This window comes from Coturnix japonica, chromosome 1, assembly GCF_001577835.2.
Source record: "Coturnix japonica isolate 7356 chromosome 1, Coturnix japonica 2.1, whole genome shotgun sequence".
Taxonomy (NCBI): domain Eukaryota; kingdom Metazoa; phylum Chordata; class Aves; order Galliformes; family Phasianidae; genus Coturnix; species Coturnix japonica.
The window spans coordinates 50,070,804-50,094,920 of NC_029516.1; the positions used below are offsets into that span (position 1 = coordinate 50,070,804).

At 43.4% G+C, this 24,117-nt stretch overlaps 1 protein-coding gene across 3 annotated transcripts in view; it reads left to right on the top strand.

Annotated features, from left to right (window-relative positions):
* The first annotated feature begins 11,103 nt into the window (after positions 1-11,103).
* The window catches only part of RERG (RAS like estrogen regulated growth inhibitor), a 103,413-nt gene continuing 90,399 nt past the window's right edge, over positions 11,104-24,117 (top strand). For 2 of the 3 annotated variants that reach the window (XM_015864681.2, XM_032445231.1), the window contains exons 1-2: positions 11,104-11,220; positions 12,414-12,587. In XM_015864681.2, coding sequence (XP_015720167.1) covers positions 12,527-12,587 — 61 coding nt within the window. In that variant the 5' untranslated portion in view covers positions 11,104-11,220; positions 12,414-12,526. Of the gene's footprint in view, positions 11,221-11,364; positions 11,516-12,413; positions 12,588-24,117 lie in introns of those variants that run through there. The other variant, XM_015864691.2, reaches the window with a different exon arrangement.

Sequence of the window (24,117 nt, forward strand, 5' to 3'; positions counted from 1 at the left end):
GCAAGGAGCTTTAAGCCCAACAAGACCAGAACCAACTTTTTAGCTGTGAGTGAAGCCCAGAAAGCAAAGCTCATATCTGATACCTGTATTGTGTGATTTCTGTGAATACTACAGTTCACTTTTGCTTCCATCACAATCATACCCTTGTTTTTGATCATTTGTATTTCTTGTAAAAAAAAAAAAAAAAAAGAAAAGAAAGAAATTTAAAAAAAGATATTGTGCTAAAAAGTTGACCTGCAATTATTTTTATTACTTAATTTATAGGTTATTGCTTATCTTACAATCCATCATAATTAATTAGTGGAATTATTTTCTCTGCGTGAATACAGTAATCCTCATAGTAATTAATGTTATCTTCAGAAATCTTTGAAAATTATTTTTCCTATTTGTGACAGAAAGCATGACCTCTTCTTTTCATGGTAAAATTGTCAAAGTTATTGCATATTACCACTATAGTTACATCTTATGTAAGTAAATGACTTTATCTGCTACAAAAATAAAGAAAAAACCCAACCATGCAAAAATAAAGCATAATAGCGCTGAAATATCTGAAGCTCAGAATACAGAATCCTTGAATTACTCAGAGATATTCAATGGGACTTTAGAAGGAAGACACAATAACCTTTCTGAGCAACCCTTTGTGAGGTTTGACTGTCCTCAGGATGATTTCCCCACTTCCCCCGTGTCAAGTTAGAAGCCTACCGACACGATGATCAGGAAGGGAGTTATGAGTTTTGAACCTGAAAACAAGGTGCCCTTCAAAAATCGAACAAAACAAAACAAACAATACAATCACAATGTATTGTGATTTGACCACTTGAAGAGCCAGCACCGCCAGTAGAGCGTTGGCCAACCCCAACCTCAACCCAACCATGGCCAACCAACGTCATTTAACGCAGGATTTCCTGGAAGTTCCCTTCATTTTCTCCACTGACCCCAGTGAGGTACTCAAGAAGACAAATATGCCGTCCTAAAATGACTGTCCTCCAAAATCAGGAACCCCCATACCCAGTTTTAGTTTTCGCCCCACTAGGGAAATTTTCATGCATAAGTGATGTTGTGTTTTAAGCTTAAGTTTTACATTTCTTCCACAGGATTAGTCTTACACCTTTTTGATAGTTCAAAGACACACCTAGACCATGTTTCTCTAATTGTCCTTAAGAAGCTACCCACAAGCAATGAGTTTCTCGAAATTTTTTGGTAATGTCAGGTAACCAGTAATGTAACTGGTGTTTTAACTTAGTTTAAGGAACATGAAGATGAGGTTACTTTCTGTCTTGGAAGGCAATCATTTTTACATCACATTATTTAAGGAGCACATTTTTAGTTTGGCTGGACAGTCCAGCAAAGCTTCAGTGCTTACAGAATTATATACAGCAGGGAAGAAGGTGGCTTAATGATGAAGATGGCACAAAGCCATGGAATGCACATACTCCCCACTTTATAAAATGAAATAAAAATGCATTCCTCTCACCATGGCATCCCCAGAAAAGCTAAAAGGGAAAATATCTTTGTTTCATTTGGAATCCAGCCCAGGAATCCGAATTTTTAAATACAGACATCTAGTTTGTGCCTTTTAAAGATATGCCACCCTGAAACCCACACTAAATAGCTATGTGCATCTGGAGATGGTTGTTGTACTGAAAGGCTTGTGGTTGCCATGGCAGTAATGGTAGGGTTTAGCGCTGAGGATGATAGTGGACCTCCTCTGAGCCAAACTGTCTCTCCCGTTTAGGTTCAAGAGAAAGAACAATCAAACACTTTACATAGCTGCAGATGATGATGGTGACTGCCTCAGATCTCATATTAAAGTCATGCAGATATTTGTTCACAGAAAGAGTGGCTAACATATATATATACATATATATATATACACACACACATTTATATATAGTTTGTAAAAGCCAAAGGAAGACAAAACCAGGAGTTAAGAGAGACAAAGTTACTTTGGCAAGAACCTCACAGCAACAACACACGTAAAGCTATCCAGAACTCTGCTGCTGTGGTCAGGAAAATCACATAGCAAAACTGTGTACAAGATTGTATCATAAATGAATGCTGTTTTTATAGGTTTCTCATCTTCTGGAACAAGAATGAAAACCACCAACCTGCCTCAGGAGATAAAAATATAGAATATGAATGCCAAATTTTGAACTAAGAGAATTCCTGCCTCTCCAGCTGCAGGGCAGTCACTTTTTGGCAAACATACCTCATCAGGGTGGACCTTGAGAACTAAACCTTCAAGGCTCCAGATGGCAATAAGACTCATTTGACCAAAACACTGCCCACAGCTGGGGATATTTTTCCCATGTTCAAGCATTCGATGTAGTGAGTATCTTGTGCATGGGCCTGACTCTCAGACTGTGTCTGACAGAATCATGAGAGGGAACAATATGAAGTGTCCTGTAATTTTAAATAAAGCAGAAAAGTTGTCTCTGTGCACTTACATGACTAACAGTGAAAGCAAAGTATCACATACACACGTCTATATCATATTCAGAGTGGGTGGCTTGGGCTACCTCAGTTTGGCTCCTTGCTTGGAAGCACCTCATGTGGAGCCAGTATTTACAAAATACTGGATCACTGTTCTCTAAAAGTCAGAGGGGTCTTAGATTTGTCAAATCAATCATTAAATCACTCAAAAGATGAGTACTGATTCAGTTAATAGGGATTTTAGACAATAGTTGTTGTTTTCAAAAGCAATTGGCACCTTTGGGGGCCTGATTTCCAGAAAAAGCGCAGATGAATTCTTCATAATTCTTCAAGGCCTAATAAACTGATGTTAAACAATTTAAAACAGAACCATCATCTAACAATTTTTGGTTTTGGTAAGCAGGTGACAGAGTCTTACATCAGTACTGGTATTTACAATATACTTTACTTCTGTGTTTTGTGCATGGCACTTCATAATATATTGATGCCTCCTTGTTATGCTGCAAGCACAGCTATGAGATGTTTTGGTGTTTTGGTCTGGGCATGGAACAGTAGAGAAAAACCTTCCTTCCTTCCTTCCTTCCTTCCTTCCTTCCTTCCTTCCTTCCTTCCTTCAGCGGCTTCCTTTCCTTCCTTCCTTCCTTCCTTCCTTCCTTCCTTCCTGTCCTTCATTCCTTCCTTCTTCCTTCCGTCCTTCCGGTCTTCCTTCCTTCCCTTCCTTCCCTTTTTCGCTCCTAGCTCCTTCCCTTCCTTCATTCCTTGGGCCTTCATTTCCTTCGTTCCTTCCTTCCGTGTGGTGTGGGTTCCTTCCTTTTCCTATCTTCCTTTCCTTCCTTCTTCCTTCCTTCATTCCTTCCTTCCTCCTTCCTTTCCTTCTTTCCTTCCTCCTTTCCTTCTTTTTGCCTTCCTTCCTTTCCCTTTCCTTCTTCCTTCTTCCTGTTTCTTGCATTCTTTTCTTCTTCTTCCCCTTCCTGCCTTCCTTCCGTTCCTTCCTTCTTCCTTCCTTTTTACTCCTCCTTTTCCTTCCTTCTTCCTTCCGTCGATTCTTCCTTCTTCCTTCTCTCTTTCCTCCTTCTTTCCTGCTGTCTTCTTCCTTCCTCTTTTCTCTTGTCCTTCCTCGTCTTCCTTCTTCCTTCCTTCTTCTTTCCTTCTTCCTTCCTTCCTTCCCCTCTTCCCCTTCCTTCCTTCCTGCCTTCCTTCTTCCTTCCTTCCTTCCTTCTCCTTCTTCCGGCGTCCTTCTTCTTCTTCCTTCCTTCTTCCTTCTTGCAACTTTGAAGGAACAGAAATGATCATCCTTGACTACAAAGAATGCATGGTTTAGAATGAATTTAGCCAATCAGCCAAAATATTGTTAAAGGCTTGTGACTAAGGTATCTCATTTTAGTGGCCATTTGCTGTCCACCTACACGTGCAAACTGGCTGAACTATGGTGTTGTGTGTTGATAGCAAAAAATGTGCTGTTTCATTCTTGAAGCAGAAGACTCGTGTCACAACTGAATGGTTTTTAAAATGACATTATTATTGTGGATGATATCATACTGACTATGGGTATAGGAGAGGCAGATAGTGTTCCTTAAGTTCCCTACTACCCCACTCTCAGTGGATACTGAAATAATGAGTAGCTTAAATACACTAACTACTGCTTGATTAATGAATCTCCACAATATTATTACTTTGTTTTCCATGGGATTGTGCTTATATGAAGATGAGAAATCCTAAGAAACAGCTTAATCTTTAGGTGTTGGCTTTTGCTGTTTTCATTGCTTCCATCTTATTGAATCCTTTAAGCTTTGCATTCAATTGAATGCGAAGTCAACAGGAATTTAAAGAGTTCTCAAAAGATTTCTGAAGTTATAGCATTACTAATCGCTTTTTAAAGTAAGTCCTTTTGGAGTCATTCCACCTCACAGGATAATATGCTGAGGAATTCATTTCTGTAACGTCTGTTGGGTAACTTTGCCTTCTGCATGGCTGGCGGTTGTCTCTGGCTGCTTGTCTCAGTCTCTCCTCACAAAGTTGTGTGTTGATTTATTTATCGCTCATTTACAAATGGTGCCTAATGGTCATTGTTGCCGACTGAAACTTCTGGTGCACCTTGTAACAGTAATCAGTGCACAAAAGCTGGACTGATTAGCAATAATGATTTCCAATGAGGACGGATAAATGAGCACCTCATGTTCTCCAGTGGCAGAGCAGAACAGAGTCTCAGAGATGGTCACCAGCTTGAGCTAACTACTGTAATGCCTGAATAAGCTCATTTCCCTCACCAGCTGTTCACTGAATGGAAAAGAGAGTCACAGGCTGCATGATTCTTTCATGGCCTTACATGTGAATTCAGGGAGAGTTCCAAAATGTATTTAGATTGACACTAATGCAACTGGAATTAAGTATCCAAACAATTGCTGCTTTTCCCCTCCAGATCTTGTCCCCAGTTACTGTGGATAGAAACAGTGATATATAATCCCAGAGACCATTCATTATAACAACATCAAAGAATATATCTGTATATGAGGGGAGTGGAGGGGCAGCACTGAGCTCTGCTCTCAGAGACAGGGACAGGGCCTGAGGGAACGGCATGGAGCTGTGTCAGGGGAGGGGCAGCTGGGGGTCAGGGACAGGGTCTGCACCAGAGGACAGTGGGCATGGAAAGGGCTCCCAAGGGCAATGGGCACAGCACCAAGTGCTGGAGTTCAAGGAGAGTTTGGACAGCGCTCTCAGAAATAGGTTTGGATTTTGGTTGAACTTGCAAGGAGCCAGAAGGACTGAATGATCCTTGCTGGTCCTATCCAACTCAGGATATTCTATGATTCTGTGAAACTCTGGGTAAAGTGACTTGAGTTTTCAAGCCTTACAGACAGTGGATCACTTAATTCCTGCCTGAAAAACTGTACTTGCTATTTCTCCTGCAAGATATTTATATGATGTGTCACCATCACATTGATATGAATTGTGCATAGGCCATTGCAGTCACGGAGCGTTCAGATGTGGAAAAGTTATTCCCCGCTACAACATGCTTCTTTTCTTGGAAGACAACTGATTGATAAGGATAGATGGAGAAGAACAAAGATTGTCAAAATGTCATTTTGATCACATGCAGTAGACATGACATACTTGCAGACAAACACTTGTCAAGATCATTTTCAGAGTGACAGCATGGAGGAATTTTAAGGGCTAGATGTGAAGGGGGATAATGAACTATCTTTACAGGAGCTCTTCCCAAGCATAGCATAGAGGACAGAGGAAAGAACACAGCATAGTTCCGGAGGTTTTATAAAGGTTAATGGATTTCTTAAACAATACAACAGACTTCTACAAGCAGAAGTAGTCATCAGTGAGAAATCAACATAAACGTTTTGTTTTCTTAGAAAAGAAAAATAAAAAAGATTGATTTTCTGTTAATGCAGTGGTCTGTCCAACCTGAAATGAAACATTTCATTCCCGGGTAGCTTAGAAAGAAAAGCTGAGAAAAAATAAGCATGGTGACAGTTTCTTCATCTTCACCCCTTTTTTACTTACCCTGTCTTTAGCCAGTGGTGGGTACAGGGCACCAAGACGAATTTCCCCTTTTTCACAAGGATTCCAAATCCATCTTGCCCCAAACAAGACTGTAGCCTATCAATGAAGGCCATGCTGCCTTGAGGCAGAATGCTATGATTTCATTATGTTAATGTTTTCCTGAACAAAACTAAATATTCTTTGTGGCAGGGACTGCCATGATTGCCTTCATCTTAACTGAAGAGCTGCAAGGCTGGCCCTTTCAGTCATGTCTATGGATGATCCCTGTCAGCACCCTGAATCCCCATACTGCTCCATGTCTGTGTTCAGTATCCCCACAGCACCGTCTTGTTCATGCTAGCAGCCATTTCAGGAGGGACCCAGGCTGAAATGCTTATCTGATGTTGGCCATGGCCACATTTCCACAAGACAGCGTGGAGTACATATTGCCATGCACTACTGGGCAGGTAGACATGGTCTATGCTGAAGAACAATTCACACTCAAGACTTCCTTTGCCGCGCATCCCTGAGCTCAGTTAGTCCCTAACCCCTGAGAATGGGCTAGAAACTGATCAGCTTGAGTAGGAAAGTAAATCTAGATTTGATCAGGCACAGATAATTACTCCTAATTAAAATCCAGCACAGCCATTCTCTCTCTTTAATACAAGCACAGAAGTTGTGTATATAACATAAAATAGTCACATATACCCATTTATATACTGCAGTCACTAGGATACTCATGTGAAATGGCATACCCCAACAAACCTACTGCTTGGATTCAGAATGGAAAATTGGAAAGTGGCCTCGTGCCTCTCTGGGCATGTTACAGGGTGTTCAAAGTGAATATTCTTCAGTCTTAACTTCCATGAACAGGTCTATCTTTTGTATAGAAGCTGAGCCACAATGCAAGCAAGGCCCCAGGGCTGAAAGCAGAACACTTGCCTGGGCCTGGTTCTCTGTACTAGAGATGTCCCACCCAGCCCTCATTCAGCATTTTCTGTTGGGTGGTAGTTATATTCAGAGAGAAACAAGAGAAGAGAACAAGTCTGTATCTATTACACTCTAGGTTTAAATATCCTCCAAAATCCTCTGTCATTCAGCTCCTTGAACATATTATTAATGATGGCAGCAATTACCCCTTTCATTCTCTTGATTAAACAGAGGGAAGGAGGTAGAAAAAAAGATGAGAGACGGAAAACTCCAGATGCTGTCGACACCAATATCTGGTTCCACCAGAGAATCTGAACACTGAAGCAATGATGAATTACAGTGGGGTCCCCACGGCAATCCAGATTGCAATCATAATACTGTTGAAGAAGAATAAGGGCTAGCATTCATTAACATGGATAGCAAATGAATTTATGGTAATTTCCACTGGTCTTTTCAAAGCACATGAATACATCTGTAAGAAATTAAGATGACACATCAGTGTAACTCGTTCATTAATAAAGCCTACTACTGCACATTTGTTGCAAAATTTGTTGCAACTGTTAGCAGAGGTTTTTAATTCCATTACTGTACTTTATTAAATCCATAACCCAGATCTCTCTGTTAGAAGACTATGAGTTGATCTACATAATATTACATAGGTGATTTAATTACTAGTTCAAACTTACTTTGGGGTGGAAACTGGAATTCTTTGGTTTCTTTCAGGCATATAAGTATGTTATAATTCTGAATACGTACAAGAGAATTAGACTCACCCTATTTTCTCTATGGCTATACATTAATTAATTTTCCTTTAAAAAATGCTATCAAAAGATCACTCCATGAGTGAGGGAGGAGAAAGAACAATATTAGGAAAGCAAACCTTAAACAAAGGAAAAAAAAGGACTACACTATGATGGGGTCAGTGCAGTCACTGCTGTATTCCAAATGAGTATGTAGTCACTACTTGCTCAAATTTAAAGGCAGACTGACAGGATGAAACCTAATCAGTGGCACAGATGAGCAGAATTTATGACTTCTGATGTGAGCAATAGAATCACAGAATCACAAAATGGTTTGAGTTGAAAGGGAACTTAAAGATCACCTGGTTCCAACTCCTGTGCCATGGGCAGGGCTGCCACCCAGCAGCTGAGCTGCCCAGGGCCCCATCCAAACTGGCCCTGAACACTCCAGGGATGGGGCACCACAGCTTCTCGGGGCAGCTGTGCCAGGGCCTCACTGCCCTTATAATGAAGAGTATCTTCTGTACTCCCTGTTTAAATCTCCCTACATATCTTTCCTTTAGGCCCTCTTTAAATATTGGAAGAGAACCCATTTATCTTGTATTACAAAACATGAATTTATTTGCTGCTAATCTACGTAGCATAGCTTCCATTGGACCATGCACATCAACTTTGCATGCACATGCAACGCTTTGATGTATAACTTATAAAAATCTTGCTACTGCAAAAAACCCAAGCTGTGTATTTACACATCTCTTTGCAAACATGCCAAGTGTTTGAAATAGAAGGCCTGAATCAGAAAACAGCACAGAGGCATTTCCATGTGTGAGATCCACGAGATGCTGTGAAGAGCATCCCTTGCCCCTCTCCAGTGCTCTGTTTTGGCACCTCATTAAGCCAATTGAAACAAAATGTTGAAGCCCAGATTATTCTTCTCTCTTCATGGCTGCAACGTCAATACAGGCTGTTGCAGAGCTTCAGATCAGAGACTGTTATAGCCTGAATTTCAGCAAAGTTCAGCATCTATCTGCTTGTTCTTCAGATCTCCACAAGGGCCTAAATTAATTGCACATACAACAGAAAACACAGTAATAATATATGTGAGGGATTTCATGCTTGTGATGCACAGATATTTTCCTGTGAAGTGGCACCGAGTTAGTATGGCACCAGGTTAACCTAAAGGGGAAGCTGTAGCTTCCTTAGCTGCTTCATTAAGTCTGCTCACATAAACACAAGCAAATGTTTCCAGGACTGTGGTCTCAATTACTACACTAGAAATAAACACCTACTAAACAGTAAAGCCTGTCTCTTAAAACAAAAGGGTTTAATTTTTCTTATACATAGTAAGAAAAGAGAGAAGTTATAAAGCCTTAGCACACACTCAAGAAGCATGTCATCATAAACTCAGTGTTTCATGAGCTACAAGGGAAAACATAAGCAAAGGCAACATTAATTTAAAACAGCAGGGCATTATGATGACTACAGACTAAGAACTAAGTTTGTCCATAAACCAACGACAAAGTTGCAGTTTCTTTTTATGTCACTGGATTAGCATAACCGAACAGATTTATGTACATTGCTGGAAGCCAACACAGAAACATTTGGAAGATATTCTGTGAAAACGAAGAGAAGAATCAGAATGTTTCTCTTTGAACCTTTGAGACAGCTACAAATATTTGTGTTAACTTGTTATTAGTTCTGTAGTTTTTCTAACAGTAATCAAGCACCGCCTCAGCTATCAGGAGGATGCTGGTAGAAAAGGCTGTAAGTGTAGTTGCTGGTGGTGCTGCTCAGCACAAGCATCCAGCTCTGACCAGGTGTGCATGGCTCTAGAGCAATCCTTTCTGCAGTTCTGAGTTGTTCTTCTAAAGCAGAAGCAAAGGTATTAATCCTGATCTCGATAATCCTTTACCAACTGCAGGAACCTCACTTGCTAACCAGGATAATCTGTCTCCTCACCTGTGCTGACACTGGTGTCATCTGCTCTACAGTTTGTATTCAGACGACCAAGGGTGATCAGAGAACAAAGTGACAGTGGTTTTTATAAAACTCAAGCTCCTTTGTGAAATCAGATCTTTGTCATCTTTTTCTTTCTCATGAGTCCCTTCAAACTTTATGCCCAAATCTTCTTTTAAAAGTTGTTGAAACATGCAACACTGGTAGGAAACTAAAAACTAAAACCAATGAATGTCTAAACTCATTTTAGGAAGGGAAAAAAAGCACACCCAAACCCATCAACGTTATGCATGAGGCCAGAGGAAGCAAACAGCAACGGATGTGGTCCTGAACCAGGCCTGTGTGTCTCAATAGTCCAAAACTCTGCCTGTTTGCCAGGATTGGTGTTTACTGAATTCTTATGCCCTGGCACCAGGAGACTTCATCTCAAGCAGATTGCACAGTGACTGGGATTTTTAATGACCAATAAATTATCTACTGCTTTGGAAAAGCCTGTTACCGTATTTAATTTGACAGCCCCATGCAGGGTGAATTCCATAGACGCAAAACAAATGTCAGGCCTCCAGACAAGCACACGTTTCCCCAGATGCAAAATAGACACTCACCAGTTCCTCTCTTAGGACGATGGAAAAATCTAATCCCTCTAAATGATGTAAACCAAACAAAGAATGAAGGCTTAAAGTTTCAGCGTTTATTTTTAACAAGGAAAGCACAAACCACACTCCTGCTCTCACATCTGCTTTCTAATTTTCTTTTTTGCTTTTGAATGATATGTCGTGCAACTATTTTAGGATCTGCTCCTGAGTGCCCGCAGCTGGCACAGCATGTGGGGAATGGTAGGTGCTCATTGCTCCTCAGGGCTGATGCCTCCTAAATGCTGCCTGTGCTCCTGTGTAGAGACGTGGGCTCGTCTTTTCCAACCCGACTTGTATTTACATTTGCATTGAGAAGGACAGAGGGGGGAGAGCTATTTCTTTTACTCACCTTGTATCTCATTCACACTGGGGCTGGAACAGAAACATGAGAGGAACGTCCACTGGACTTTAAGTGCTTTTGAGCTCACATTGGTTCGCAACTGTTATTCACGTACCTTAACATCGCTGCATAGTTTAATAAACGTGGAAGCAAGAGTTATCCGGTAAATTTTGTCCCGTCACTTCAGAGCTTTATCCCTGGCTCTGAGCTCTCGAGAGGACTGATGCAATGACATGCTTCATTTTCCCCGTTTGCAAATTAAAACAATGCTTTCCTTTGCCATAACGCAGGATGGGGCGCACGGAGGAAGAGCAGCGTATGAAGAAGGTTGACAGAAGGAGGTTTAAGGAAACGGCCTCACTGTCACTTTGCTGTTTTGTTGTAAGGACTGGGAGAGACTGCCTAGCTTTAGACAGTCACACAGGGTGCAGGGAGGTACTGCAGAGCAAGCGACAGGGAAGGAAAGGCAGGGCCGGAGACGCTCTCGCAGAGGCACCGCGCTGCCGGCAGGGGGCGCTGCAGCACCGCTGGCGGAGGGCACCGCGGGAGCCGCCGCCGCCGCCGTGCGGGCGGGGTGTCCGCATTGTGCGGCCGCGCCGCTGCCTCCGGCGGGTGGCCCGGGGCCGGGCCGGGCCGGGCCGCACCTCCCTCGCTCGCTGAGCGCCACGGCGCAGCCCGGCATCGCGAGGAGGTGAGCAACGAGTGGGCGGCTGCGGCGTGGGGCGCGCGGAGCTGGGGAGCGGCGGGGCCGGGCGGGGCGGCACCTGCCGGGAGCGCTGCGGGGAGCGGAGCAGCCCGGAGTCACAGGCGGGCGGTGTCGGAGCGGTGCGTGGTCGTATCGCTGTTACAGCTGCCGGCGGGGCGCGGGGAGACGTGCCGCAGCGCAGCCCGGCAGCGGCGGGTCCCGGACCCGCGCTCGGGAGAGGGAGAGCCCCGTGTCCCTTTCCCACCGCCTCGGCGCTCGGCTGTGCCTTGCTTCGGAGCAGGTAATAGTAAGCGAGAGTTTGCTTTGCCGCTGTAAGAATTAACAGCTAACGAGGGCATCCTAGCGCAGCGACAAGCCTTCGTAACGATAAAGTTCTCCGCGGTTGTAAAAGCAGCCTGAGCGCTCCAGGTTGTGCTCGGGGCTGAGGGGTCACCGTTGCCGTGTTTTGCACGATGTCGGAGAGTGCTTTACAAGGACAGGCGGCTTTAAGTGTGTTACTGCCCAGCTCTGAGAAATGAAGGCAGCGAGGAAGGAGCAGGTGACTTGCTCAAGGTCACGCAGCAAAGCCATTGATTCCCACGGGGCCCGATGGAAGCGTGTTGCCAGGTGTCTGGCATCCTCTCTAGCCCCATTTCTTTGCTGAATGTGCGTGTGTGAGCTGAGGCAGCTCAAACACTGGAGCACCGAACTCCTGGGTATGGATTTGTTTAGGAGAAGGGGCAAGGTACAAGTGCTCAGGGCTTTTAAACAACTGCTGCTGAGTAATTGAAACCTTTCTGGAATTTGAGGGCTCCAGGACAGATCAGCTGTCTGCAGGCTTTGCTAGTCAATGGTTGTAGCTTTTAAATAGAAAACTAAGTTGTCAGAGTTAAGGCAGGTACAAACAATTGATGCCTACGGGGACAAAAAGAATAAGGAGCCCTACCTGGAGCCCGGAGGCAGACACTTCGGGTTCAATAGGTACCTTTGTCAGCATTACAGTGTCAGCATGAAACAAACAGTGAGAGCTGGAAAGCTGAAGGTAGATTTTACTTAACGGTGCCAAATGTGTCAGTGGTGTTACTGCAATGCTTAAGGCTGGAGCGCAGCACCGTTGGCATGACTTATAAATCACACGGGGGAGTGGTGAGGAAGCGCCTGGCTCCTTGTAGCTCCATCCTCGTGGTGTTCATCCCCAGGCACTGCACTGACGTCAGGATGACACGGTGAGGCCGAAGACAGGATCTGGGAACGCTCCTTCTGCTTCAGTTTTGATAATCAAGTGAATTTGTTGACACTCCGTTCCTCCAGCATGGCTAAGAGCGCAGAAGTGAAGCTGGCGATCTTTGGTCGAGCCGGCGTGGGCAAATCAGGTATGTCCCCTGTCTGCTTTTTCTTCTGCTTGTCAGCAGGTAACGTTTTGCTCCATACAAAGTCTTTGTGCAGTAGGACAGCTGGGAACTTACTCTTGTCAGAGAGGGCAGGATAATGCCAGGGCTTCTCTCTTTTGCTTTCCCCTCTTTTGTCTCCAGGATTTCCAAAATTAAAGTACTTTTGTTGCTTTAACATAGAAGACTGGAAACTTCACACCCAAACTCCATCCTACTTCTCATTAAGGCAAGATTCCTCTTTTCCATGGAAACAGAGGGAATTAGTATTATTCGGGTTGTCCCTTTAGAACCTGTGCTAGATTAAGGTATTATGTTTCTTACTTACATTATTTATATAGCAATCTGCCCAAGATCAGATTCTCTGTTAAGTGTCAGATGGCTTCTGATAGGTGTTTATTGCTGTACTTTGTGTTGATTTCAGCGGAGCATTTTGAGTTCGGCACCTGAAAGGATCTTTATTTTCAGCATTCTATTGGATTTACATGTTTACCAGGAAATCAAGAAGTGTGATGTGTTAGGTTTGCTTTGAGAGAGACCTTTTGAGAAATAGGCAAAGCCTGGAGATTTCATATGATAGAAACACAAGGGGGAGGCATAAATGTTAAAAATCCTTTTGTGCTGACAGCCCTTCCCTTGGTGAGATAAATGAGAGCAGTGCTAGGGTTGCATGCTTCCTCGGGCAGTTCGATGGTGTTGCATTAACTTGGCAGCTCAAGGACCACGTTCACGTGTCCTTGCACCGAAGGATGAAGAAATAGGAAGATTCGGGCCACTCATGCTCCTGTGCCAGCTTGGGAATTGTAAGGTGTTTCTTATTGTTAGGGAAACCTGCACGAGAGAAGCCAGGAGTGGGACCTACTTTAAAAGAGCATTAGGCTGACTCCCAACTGCTGTCAGCCAGCTCCATTTCCCCAAGGTCACTTTTATGTTGGAAGTGTTGTCGAGGTTGTGTCCCACAAGCTGCTATTATGGTTTAGTTAGCTTGGGAAGCAGTTTATGAAAGTATGTTTACCCTGAAGGTCTTTTTAGCAGCAAGCTATCAGTGAAGGAGTTCTGTCAGCCTTCAGGAAAAAAGGCGTATATGAGGCAGAGGTCATTAGAGATTACACCACTTACACAAAGCCAGCACAGATTAAATTCTACCCGTTTGAATAAAATACCTGAGGGAATGCTGTTAATACACTGGGATACGTTTAAACTGTGCCTTCTCTCCTGTTGCCCTCACCCCTGCCACACCTTGTTCCCACATACTTTATGAGCTGGAAATGCTTTCATAAATCTGCTGCTGTATTTTGCTACTCCCTCCAGGTTTTGCAAGTAACTTTAGTGGTTCTTTGGTTCAACTTGTACTTGGTTGATGATTTCAGTAGTTGTCCAGTCTTTTGGATGGATTCAAAACAATGCAAGGGGACTTTGCAATGTTTTCAGGAATACTGGAACACTAAAAATGTCCCCACACCCTGATCGTAGAATCATTAGGATTGGAAAAAACCACTAGAGGTCAACTAGTTCAACCGTCCACCTACCATCAGTATTGCCCACTAAACCATGTCCCTTAATACAACATCTATCTATATGTTTCTTGGACACCTCCAGGGACCGTGACTCCACCACCCCCCTGGACAGCCTGTTCCAAGGCAACATCAGTTTCTGCGAGAAGAAATTGTTTCTAATATCCAATCTGAATCCATGGGAGCAACTTGAAGCCATTCCCTCTTGTCCTGTTGCTGTTACCTGGGAGAAGAGGCCAACCCCCACTTTGCCACAACCTCCTTTTAGAGAGCTGTAGAGGTCTCCCCTGAGCCTCCTCTTCTCCAGACTAAATCCCAGTTCCCTCAGCCACTCCTCATAGGACTTGTGCTCTGATAACCCTACCCATCTGGGAGCTTATATTTCAAAATGCAAAGCTGCCAATTAGGTTCAAGTGCCTCACCAGCAAAAGATGAACAAAAAAACATTCATTTTTTTTATGTTCAAAATGTTTTTCTGTAGTCCTGGAACTGAGTGGGAGATTAAATATCCTAGTTTCAGAGTCCTTCCTTTTTCTTTTTTTTTTTTTTTTTTTTTAGATGCAGAGAGTTATTACATAAAACATGACTAAAGTCCCCTCTTTTTGATTGTGACCACGCATGTGAAGCTGTGTGGAAATGAAGGCACAAATATGTGGGCAGCACAACAAAGGTGAATTTAAGGGGGTGGGGAAGCTCTGGAGCGTTATCAGCCACCCCTACAGAGCAGCAACTGCATCCCAGAATTTCCATCTTGCTTATGAAAAACTCTCTTGTACGTTCCCATAAAAGGATCCAGTTTCAACAGCTCAGCCAATTCCAGAGCAATAGTGGGTGGCTGGCAGTGGTGGTGTCTGAAAGTACCTATTTGGTTGTAGCCAACAGTAGCAACATGGAAGCTGTTAGACCTTCGTTGAAAGGAGAGCTGGACACTAAGTAGTCTCCAGATAGCTGGGTTTGGCAGCTAAGTATCCTACTATATTAATGCTTTTGTTTCAGAGTCCCCATGTAATTTCCTATCAATGACAGTACTTTGTAATGCATTGTAGAGATGGTGTCCTGTGGCTATAGGTTACTAGCATGGGCTTGGCTAGACAGCTGAAAGATAAGCCAGACTCTAGAAGCAAGAATGCAAGACGGGACGCTGGACCAGACTAGATATCTATTATGAAAAGGAGACTGATGAAAAGGAGACACTGGGTGATAAATAAGGTCACTGTAATTGCCAGATAGTCATGCCAAAATATGGTTGCTGGCCTGCTTTCTTGGCTCATCTTTGCTTGCTGAGGAAGAGCCAGGCATTTGGTCCTTAATCTGCAAGTGGCTTCACCACTTCAGAGCGTCTGTGAAGTTACAGACACATACTGTAATTCCTTTCCAGTTCTTGAGTAGGACTTTGGATCAGTGAATCAAAGCAGTTAACGATGAAAGAAGTACTATGCTGGGATGAGACACATGGAGAATTATAGCTGTCCTTCATGCACCACAAAAGTCAATTTAGTTGTTATCCATACTGAGGGGCAGTGAACATCCTAATCTTGTTATTAATGCTACACATCTGTTTAATAAAGTGCAAGGCTCCTTGTTCTGCTAAGAACTCCCTTCCGATTAATCCAACTCTCTCACCCGGGAGGGAGCTGCAAACCCAATGTTCCCAACCAGAATGCTGTTCACAAGTCAGAGAAGTGAGAGCATCCCAAAGAACGAATCCTGAAGTTACAGCCAAGGAAAATAAACCTTTTTTTCCCCCTACTTTCTTGTTTCTTATCAAGTTTCCATAGTTCAAAGGTTTTGAAAACAAACCAGGGAACAGCAAGTCCGAGTGTCAGCGTTTACTGTTCTCCTCCTTTTCGTTGCCTCCCCGCTGTCAGCAGCGGGCCAGTAGAATTAACTGATCAACTCAGACACCCTGCTTTTGTATTTAATGTAGACCTAAACCTTTCAAAGAGAAACAGAAGGGTGAACCAACTCAGAAGGGCAACTAAGAGTGCTCTATTAAAGCAGTCAGATCTGAATTAGACTAAGCTGGAAATCAGCTTGGGTTTCTCCTGGGTGAGTTCACCAGGTACAAGCATTCCAGCTCAACCCACTCTTTTTCAGGGGATTGGATGCTTCATTCTCCCTGTTTTTACTGTGTAAATGTTGCATAAATGTTGCTTTTAAAGGAGCTGAAAAGAACTCATGAGGAACTCTGAGCCAAGGAGCGCTTTGCTGCTGCTTCTTCACTCAGGAAGAAGGAGCAGAGCTCTGCGGTTGGGAAGGGGCATTACTTAGCCCTGCTATAGATAATGGGGTACTTCCTCCTCAATTGGGCTAGAATCAAGTGGTGCTGAGTTACTTTTTAAGTTCTTTATGACCAAGAGGAGCTCGGAGGGAGCGGAGAATTAAAACTGATGTGAATTACTTAAACACCGCTATTTAAATTGTTCTTCTATTGAATCCTACAGCTTCATTCCTATGGTAACAAAAGCTAGAATTTCCTAAATAGCTCCTTTTAAAAATACAGAAGTAACAATTAATGAAGACTTAAAGGCCTTGTTCTCTCATGTCATCACAAGGTACAGTATGTGCCCAGAAAGCTGCAGAGGAGTGAAAATGTATTAACTAGGAAAGAAAAGAAGGGCATGTACTGGATAGCAGCATGGCTGATACTTTTCCAACTCATAACTCAGTTGACTGTGAATGCTCAAAATATCACTGCTTAGAAGCCCTTATATTTTGGCCAAAAAAGAGAGAATGTCCAGCTGTGGCATGTGCTATCCAACTTGATTTTTTGCTCAGTATGTGCCAGGCTAAACACTTCAAGTCTGTGCATTGCATGAATGGTGCGGTGCACTCAGCTACGGGCTGATGCACTTCTCATCTGTCTGGGCAGTCTGTGCAGCTGCAGCTCTGCTATTTGACATGGAAATACATATGGCTTCCATGGCTGCTTGAGCAGGATGGAAAATACTAAAACCTTCACCAACTCCCTGGCAAATATGTGCCTGCTTATCTGCAGCCACAGGAACCCTTTTCTTGTGGAATAAGGTGCCTAAGACACAGGGCTGCTGTTGCGTTTAGAAGCAATAAGGGCTCAGTTCTTTCCATTTGATTGATAAAGTGGCATCAGCAAACAGCACAGTGCAAAGAGCCAGTCCCATCACAGAAATGAAGGTTTCACCTGCCTCAGTCTTTCTAGCATCTGTTGGAAATGTTGTGAACAAACAGATTTCTGTGTTGGCTTACCCTATGTTCCTTGTCTAACCCAGGATGGGGAACATACCTGGAGAAAGATACCTAGGTTTAGAAGTTCCTACAGAACAATGTGAGCAACAGCCAAGTGAGAGACACCTAAAACGAATCTGCAAGGAAAACTACCACAAAAGCTTTGAAGTTCATGCTATACCAACTGAAGGTGGTTTCTTACCATTAAGCACACAAACACATCTTTAGAAGCAGGTAACACTGCAAACAACTAGTTGCAGCAACATAAAACCTGTCTATCCTTCCATTCAGTGGATGGCACTGATGCCTGTATTGGGACGATGAGCTCTGGGTTTCTGAGTTTGTGGATCTAACATATAAGCCATTGTCACCCATGAATGTGTGTTCCTAGTCTTGCTAACAAGGACAGGACCTGCTTTTGGAGTGGCCCCAGCACATCTAGTTTGGGGGCCTGGCATTAACCAAGCGGAGGGCGCTAGTGGGATCAGCAGTAACCATGAGCACCACTAATGTGTTTCTTGGAGAAGCCACACTAGTGATACCACACAGATATGAACATTTAGTCAGCAGCTGTTCATCAGTCAGTCTGTTGTGGATTTTCTTGAAGCTGCTGTTGTTGCTGCTTCTCCATTCTCTTCAGTTCTAACACCAGCAACCTGGGCTAGATACAGACACACTTGCTGTAATGGGCAAGATGGTTTGCTTGTATCTGTTGCCGCCTCCCTTTTCTCTGCTTCTCTCTCTGTACTTCACTGTAGCCTTGTCCTTGGTGTAAGAAGCATTCATACTCTGCTTTGCTTGACTTTCAATCTCCTTTCTGGCTAACCATCAAATAATAAAACCTAGAAATTCTAACCAAAAGCCAGCATTGTTCATTCAAGCATAGCTGTGTTCCCCGTTCCATCTCATTTAACTACATCTGACATTGGCCCTACCTGCATCCCCTCAGAGCAGCTGGTGGCAGCTGTTTGAGCTAAGCCTACTCCTGCTGTTCTTTGTTTCTGCTTAGGTTGGGCTAAATATAGCCTGCAGTTTGATTGCTGGGGAGGGGATGCCAGGATTCAAGATTTATATGTGCAGCACGGCTTTCTCTCTAGGCTGCACTCAACCACCTCCTGCAGTGCTTGCCTTGGTAAGATAGCCATCTTGCCCACTTCTGTCTCCAGTAGTCATTGGCAAAGGCAACAGAAGAGCTTCCTATTGGAGTCCGAGGCATCCTTTGCCTGCTTACTGTGAAGCATGGCAGTGCTTTGATCACTCTGCAATTCACCACAGAGTCGCTAAACGCACTGACATCTCCCAGACTGCTGACCCTGATTATTTTCAGAAATTCTAAGTTCACCCTTCCCCAAATTGATTCCATATTTCTCAGTGTCTGCATTCCCTGCTTACCTCTTGCTTGGCATATACTTTTTCTTTCACTTCCCCTCAGCTGTTACCCTTTCTTCTCTTCTTGCCTGTCCTAATATCGGTTCCTTGATTCTTGTGTACAAACTCTTCTGCTTTGTACTTTTCAGTTGTCTTTTTGTGCTTACAGCTGTCTTTTCAACCTTGTGTACTGCTTCTTCCAATCTCTATTTCTTATCTCCAGCTCCTCCACTTCTGTTTACTGATGTTGCCAGTAAACAACAATGGCTCAGGGTACGAGATCCAGATGAGCAGACCTGGCAGCAGTGATGTGGCAAAGGACGACCACTCTGAAGAGGTTCCTAGAAGCCATTTTCTAGCCTGATTTTTTCTTTTTTTTTGGATGCTCCCAGCATTGACTGCTTCAGAGACTTGTAATACAAGGCCAGCTTCATGCATCTTAAAAGAGTCAAGCGTGTGACTTTACATAGCTAGCCTCAATCATAGGAGTGGGTACATCTACCTATTTTGGCTTAACAGAAGAACAATCAAAAGTCTGTATTTCCCAAGCAGACTTCATTTTTCTGCATATGTCTTTATGCCACCCTTGCACCTTTGTTTTTACAACACTCAAATATATAAGTATACTAGAAATGAACCCTGCTCAGAAGTGGGAGAATGTACAAAGTGCTTTAGGGTTCAGCTGAGCTGTGGTTGCAGTGCTACCTGCTGTTGACCGGAGTTTTACATGTTGTTAGCACACCCCTGGCAGGGGCTCCTACACTGTGGTGAACAGGAGCATAGGGAAAATAATGCAAGTCTGCTGGGGGCAGGTGAGCTGCAGCTTTGTCTGGAGCCCTGTCGGTTTGAGAGGAGGTCTGTCACTTACTTCTGTGCTCTTTGTAGCCAGCTCTCAGTGAGAGGGTCAGCTTCGCATCCATGACAGAGCTACACGTCTGCTCACCACGTCTGAAGGGACAGCTGTTTCAACCAGCGTTTCTGTCCATTTGCTTCAGATTAAGCCAGCTCCCCTAGTTGCACTGACTCATACCTCTTCCTGGGGTCAGAAAAATAACTGAGAAAGGACATCTGCTTCTATAACCTTTTCATAAAATTCTGAATGGGAAAAGTACTTTTTCTGCTTGTTTCCCACCAGGTAGAGCATTCACACTGGTGGAGTCAGTCAGAGGCTGTTAGAGTTTTTAATGGATTTGCCATGTAGGTGTTTGGAAGTGCCATACGTTACAGCAGTGATGCTGTAGATAACTCATTCTGTGCTTATAGCACGAAAAGATGAATGGCAAGAGAAACATGAAGCCCTGGGGAAGGAAGTAGTAGATATATTAAACATATGTGTGGCTTTAAAATGCCATAGAAATTGGCTGGAGTCAGAGGCTGCCTTTCCAGAAATGTTAGACAGTAGTCTGCGCGCAGGAAAGTGAGAGAATATGTTGAAAACATCAAGCCTGGCTTTGAAAGCACAAGAAGCTCTGGGTGTTCACAGGTTGTTTTGCTGCTGCCATTCAGGGGTCAGCAGAAGGGAAGCTGAAGACAAGCAAAAGCAGAAGCCTGGGGCAGTGAGGCATTATCGTATGGGAACTGTTTAGATAGACAGCTTGAAAAGTTTTCAGGCTGGGAGGATGCAGTCAGGGAGTGCATGGGATACGCTTTCCCAGGGAGTAAATTTCTTTAGCATTTGAACAGTACTTCAGCTTTCCAGCAGGCTGTGGGAACAAGGGCCGGCACTGTGACCCTCCTGCAAAGAATGCCACTATGACTATCCTCAAGTGGCCAATATAGACACTGAGGTGAAGGAAGAAGGAGCCTGATAGCCTTTAGTCACAAAGGGGATTGAGATTTTGTCCATGCGCGTTGCCAAAGCTTCCTTCTATGGTTCATCCTGTGAGCCAGGACTGCAGACACCCAGCATGTAACAGCTCCCAGGCAGGCAGCCATTCTGCAGGGCGTGAGCCCTGCTGCATCTCTGTGACCCTTGATGGCTCATCATTAATTACTGACAGCATTAAATAAGGCATTGAGAATGTGTATTTTCAAGAGGCGTATTTTAGCAAAATTGGCAATCCTGTTTTTCACTTCTTATCCAGCAAGGATTACTTTCATTTTGACCTACAGGACCACAAGCATAACCGACCTTCTCTCTACCCTTCACACAATACTTTATTTGCTATCCAGTTCTAAATATACAACTAGGATAAAATCTGTCAATGTTGGAAAACCCTACTCAGGAGACCTTCTCCTCTGTTAGAACAGCAAGGCCTACGGCATTTGTCAGCAGCTTATCCCTATGCCTGCCATGGGAAACAAAAATCCTGCTCCCCACAGCAGCGGAATCCAGTTATAGAGAGCTGTCGACTGTGATCTTTTCCTGACCCACACAGCTATTGACCCATGCCCCTGAGGAGCTTTACAAGTGAGAACTTTTGAGTCCTACATTCAGAGCAGAAAAGTGCAAGAAGGAGCATAGAAGCCAAAAAATTAGAGCAGACTATTTATTTCTTCACTGAAATAGAGCTGCAGAATAAATAAAAATGTATTGGAGAGTCACCACAGAAGAATGTGGTATTAGACCCTTGGGGAGCTGCAGCAGGAAAAAGAAACAACAAAAACCTTCACACTCTGCAAAAAAGGGGGGCATGAAGTATCACCTGCCAAAACAAACACTTTGTATTAACCAAACTCAGTGGCAGAATCAGTGACGCCAAGCACTACTGCTTAACCCAACTGGATGCTTGAGGTTACATACACTGGAATTAGTTCTGCTCCAAGCTGAATTCCAACATGAAATAATTTAACAGTGATTCACAGCCTGAGCGTGTCCCACAAGTCTGTATCTCCTAGATCAATTTCCAGGCCAAATTTTAGCAAATTTATCATCAATTAAGAAAAGTTTGCCTTATCTAAAGAGAGCATGTCGGGTCACAAAAGATTATCAAAGAGCAGTAGAGAAGAACGTCAGCATCCTTGTTTATATATATATCTGTTTAGAGAGATGTCCTTCAAGGCCTTGTGGTCTTCCACTTGTTCTGGCAGTGGATGCCTGCTTACCCCAGCTAAGGATCCACACAAGTTTGTTCACAAAGCAGGAAGTGTGAAGGGGGGCACCAACTTCTTTGCTTTGCTGTGCCCCCACAAGCACCTTTCCCCCTTTTGCCACAAAAGTTGCTGGGGAAGTGGCCTTGTTTCCTGTTTGTAGTCAGCAAATTCACTAAAATGGATTGAGAGCAATTCCTATTTGTATCTTGGCAAGTGTGCCCCACATCCATTCCTGCCATTCAGTTATTTAGGTTCACATTGCTGATTAAATGACAAGAACTGGGAAAATGGCAATTTTCCTACATGGATGCATAACCCTAAGAGCAGGAAACCCGCTTCTGAAAAGCCGTAGGCAGAAAAGTTTGAGACAAGAGGACAGTTTTATCCAGAGCACATCTTACTGGATTTCAGTTGACAGATATTCACATATTACAGAATGTCTTGGGTTGGAAAGACCACCCAGTTTCAATCCCACTGCTGTGGGCAGGGTTGCCACCCAGCAGCTCAGGCTACCCAGAGCCCCATCCAGCCTGGTCCTGAGTGCCTCCAGGGATGAGGCACCCACGGCTTCTCTGGGTAATGCAGTCATGTCCTGTTAATGACTAAAGAAATGGCTGTGAATAATCCAATCAGAGGCCAGTGAGTTGAAGTTGGACACAGAAGGAAAATAACTGAAATTGAACAGAAGGAAATCCAAGCTTTTCAGATAAGATATGGAAAACATAAATCAAAATTGCCCCATGGAAATCTCAAATATGTGCATCTCATGCAAGAAGCTTCCTTCATTAGTGTTCAGTTTAATTAAATCAGTCTCTTTCACCATCCTCTACCATGCATTCTTGATAATCACTTTGCTAAGCACGAAAATTATTATTTTAAACATACTTAGTATAACTGTTTTCTTTACAAGCTTTCTACTTATGATCTAACATGAGACTTCTGGGCTTTGACTCAGCAGCACCGAGGTGGAAAGGAGTTCATGTAGTGCTCAGGCCATGGAAAATGCAGAATGAACCTAGAAGTTTCTTAAGTTTCAGCACCTTGCAGGTAGGAAGTATCATAGTTTACCTGTGGGAAGTCTCTAGAGCCAGCTGAGCAAAGATTCGGTACCATAAAGACTATTCAGAATATTCAGTATCACAAAGACTATATGTATTCAGGCGCTGTATCTCATATCTCACCTCATATTAGGTTGTTTGCGAATTGTCACTTTCTGTTCATTACCATTAGTGCTTAGCAAAGGTTAAAATGCTTTTGTGTTTTATGGATAACAAGACACAGAACACTGAAGACAGTCTTCACAGTTTCAAGCATGGGCAGGCTGACATAATCGTGTTTTAAAAGTAATAAGTCATTATGCAATTCCAGGATTGCTCTGTTTACTTTAATAGTTGACTTTAAGGAGGTAGAGTTATGTATTTCTGTGACATTCTAAAGACTTATTTCATGTGGCACTTCAGAATAGTTTGATCCTGCTGATTGCAAAAGTACTTTCAGATCCTAAATTGTTCTGCTCAGAAAAGAGGGGTTTCCAAGGCCATGGTGAACTCAGGAAGCTCAGGGCATCAACAGTGTGCTAACTCAGCAGTAGTTTAGCACATGAGTCTCTACCATAATAGAGACCTACACAGCTTCTGAGTTGCCCTAGAGATGACCCTGAAGAAGTCTCCCATGCATTTGGGGATAAAAATAATGCAGTGGGGTTTGGTAAGTTTTTTTGCTTGTTTGCTGTGGTGTTGGATGTTTTGTTGTTGTTAGTTGTTTATTTGTTTTCTTTATTTTAAGGCTAATACATCAGTTTTTCTCTGCCTTCAGACAAATTCAAGCCTCATTTCCTACTGGGCTCTGAGTCCCTGACCAGCAAGGCCAGTGGTGGTGCTTGACCCAAGAGATCCAGGTTTAATTCCTGCAATCAGACTGCTTACACTGCTGGCCTCCAGCTTTGTTATTTAAAGAGCTGGAAGAAGTGCATGGCATTGCTGGGTCACTATGCTAGGGAGGACTACTTCTTGTACAGTAACTGTTTTATCTTTAGTTTATCCCTATACCTCTCACATAAAGGATAACCATTGCTATTAAGCTTCATCAGTTAGGGCATCTTTTTGGCACAGGATAGGAGATTGTGATGAAGGCAATGTTATTAAATGCCTTCATATACTCATCACTCAAGGATTTTGGTGATGTACTTGTACATGTTCAAATAATCTCAACCTCAGCACAATGTCCTAACTGCTAATTCTAAAAAAATAAATGAAAATAAACCCTATCATCCTGAAGATTTATGGCACACAGAAGTAGTAAAATAACAGCCAGTGTTATTTATCCACTTACTGTAGAAGAACGTCAGCCAGCTGTATCTCCAGAAGCCAAGTCATATCACTCTCTCAGCTTGTGCA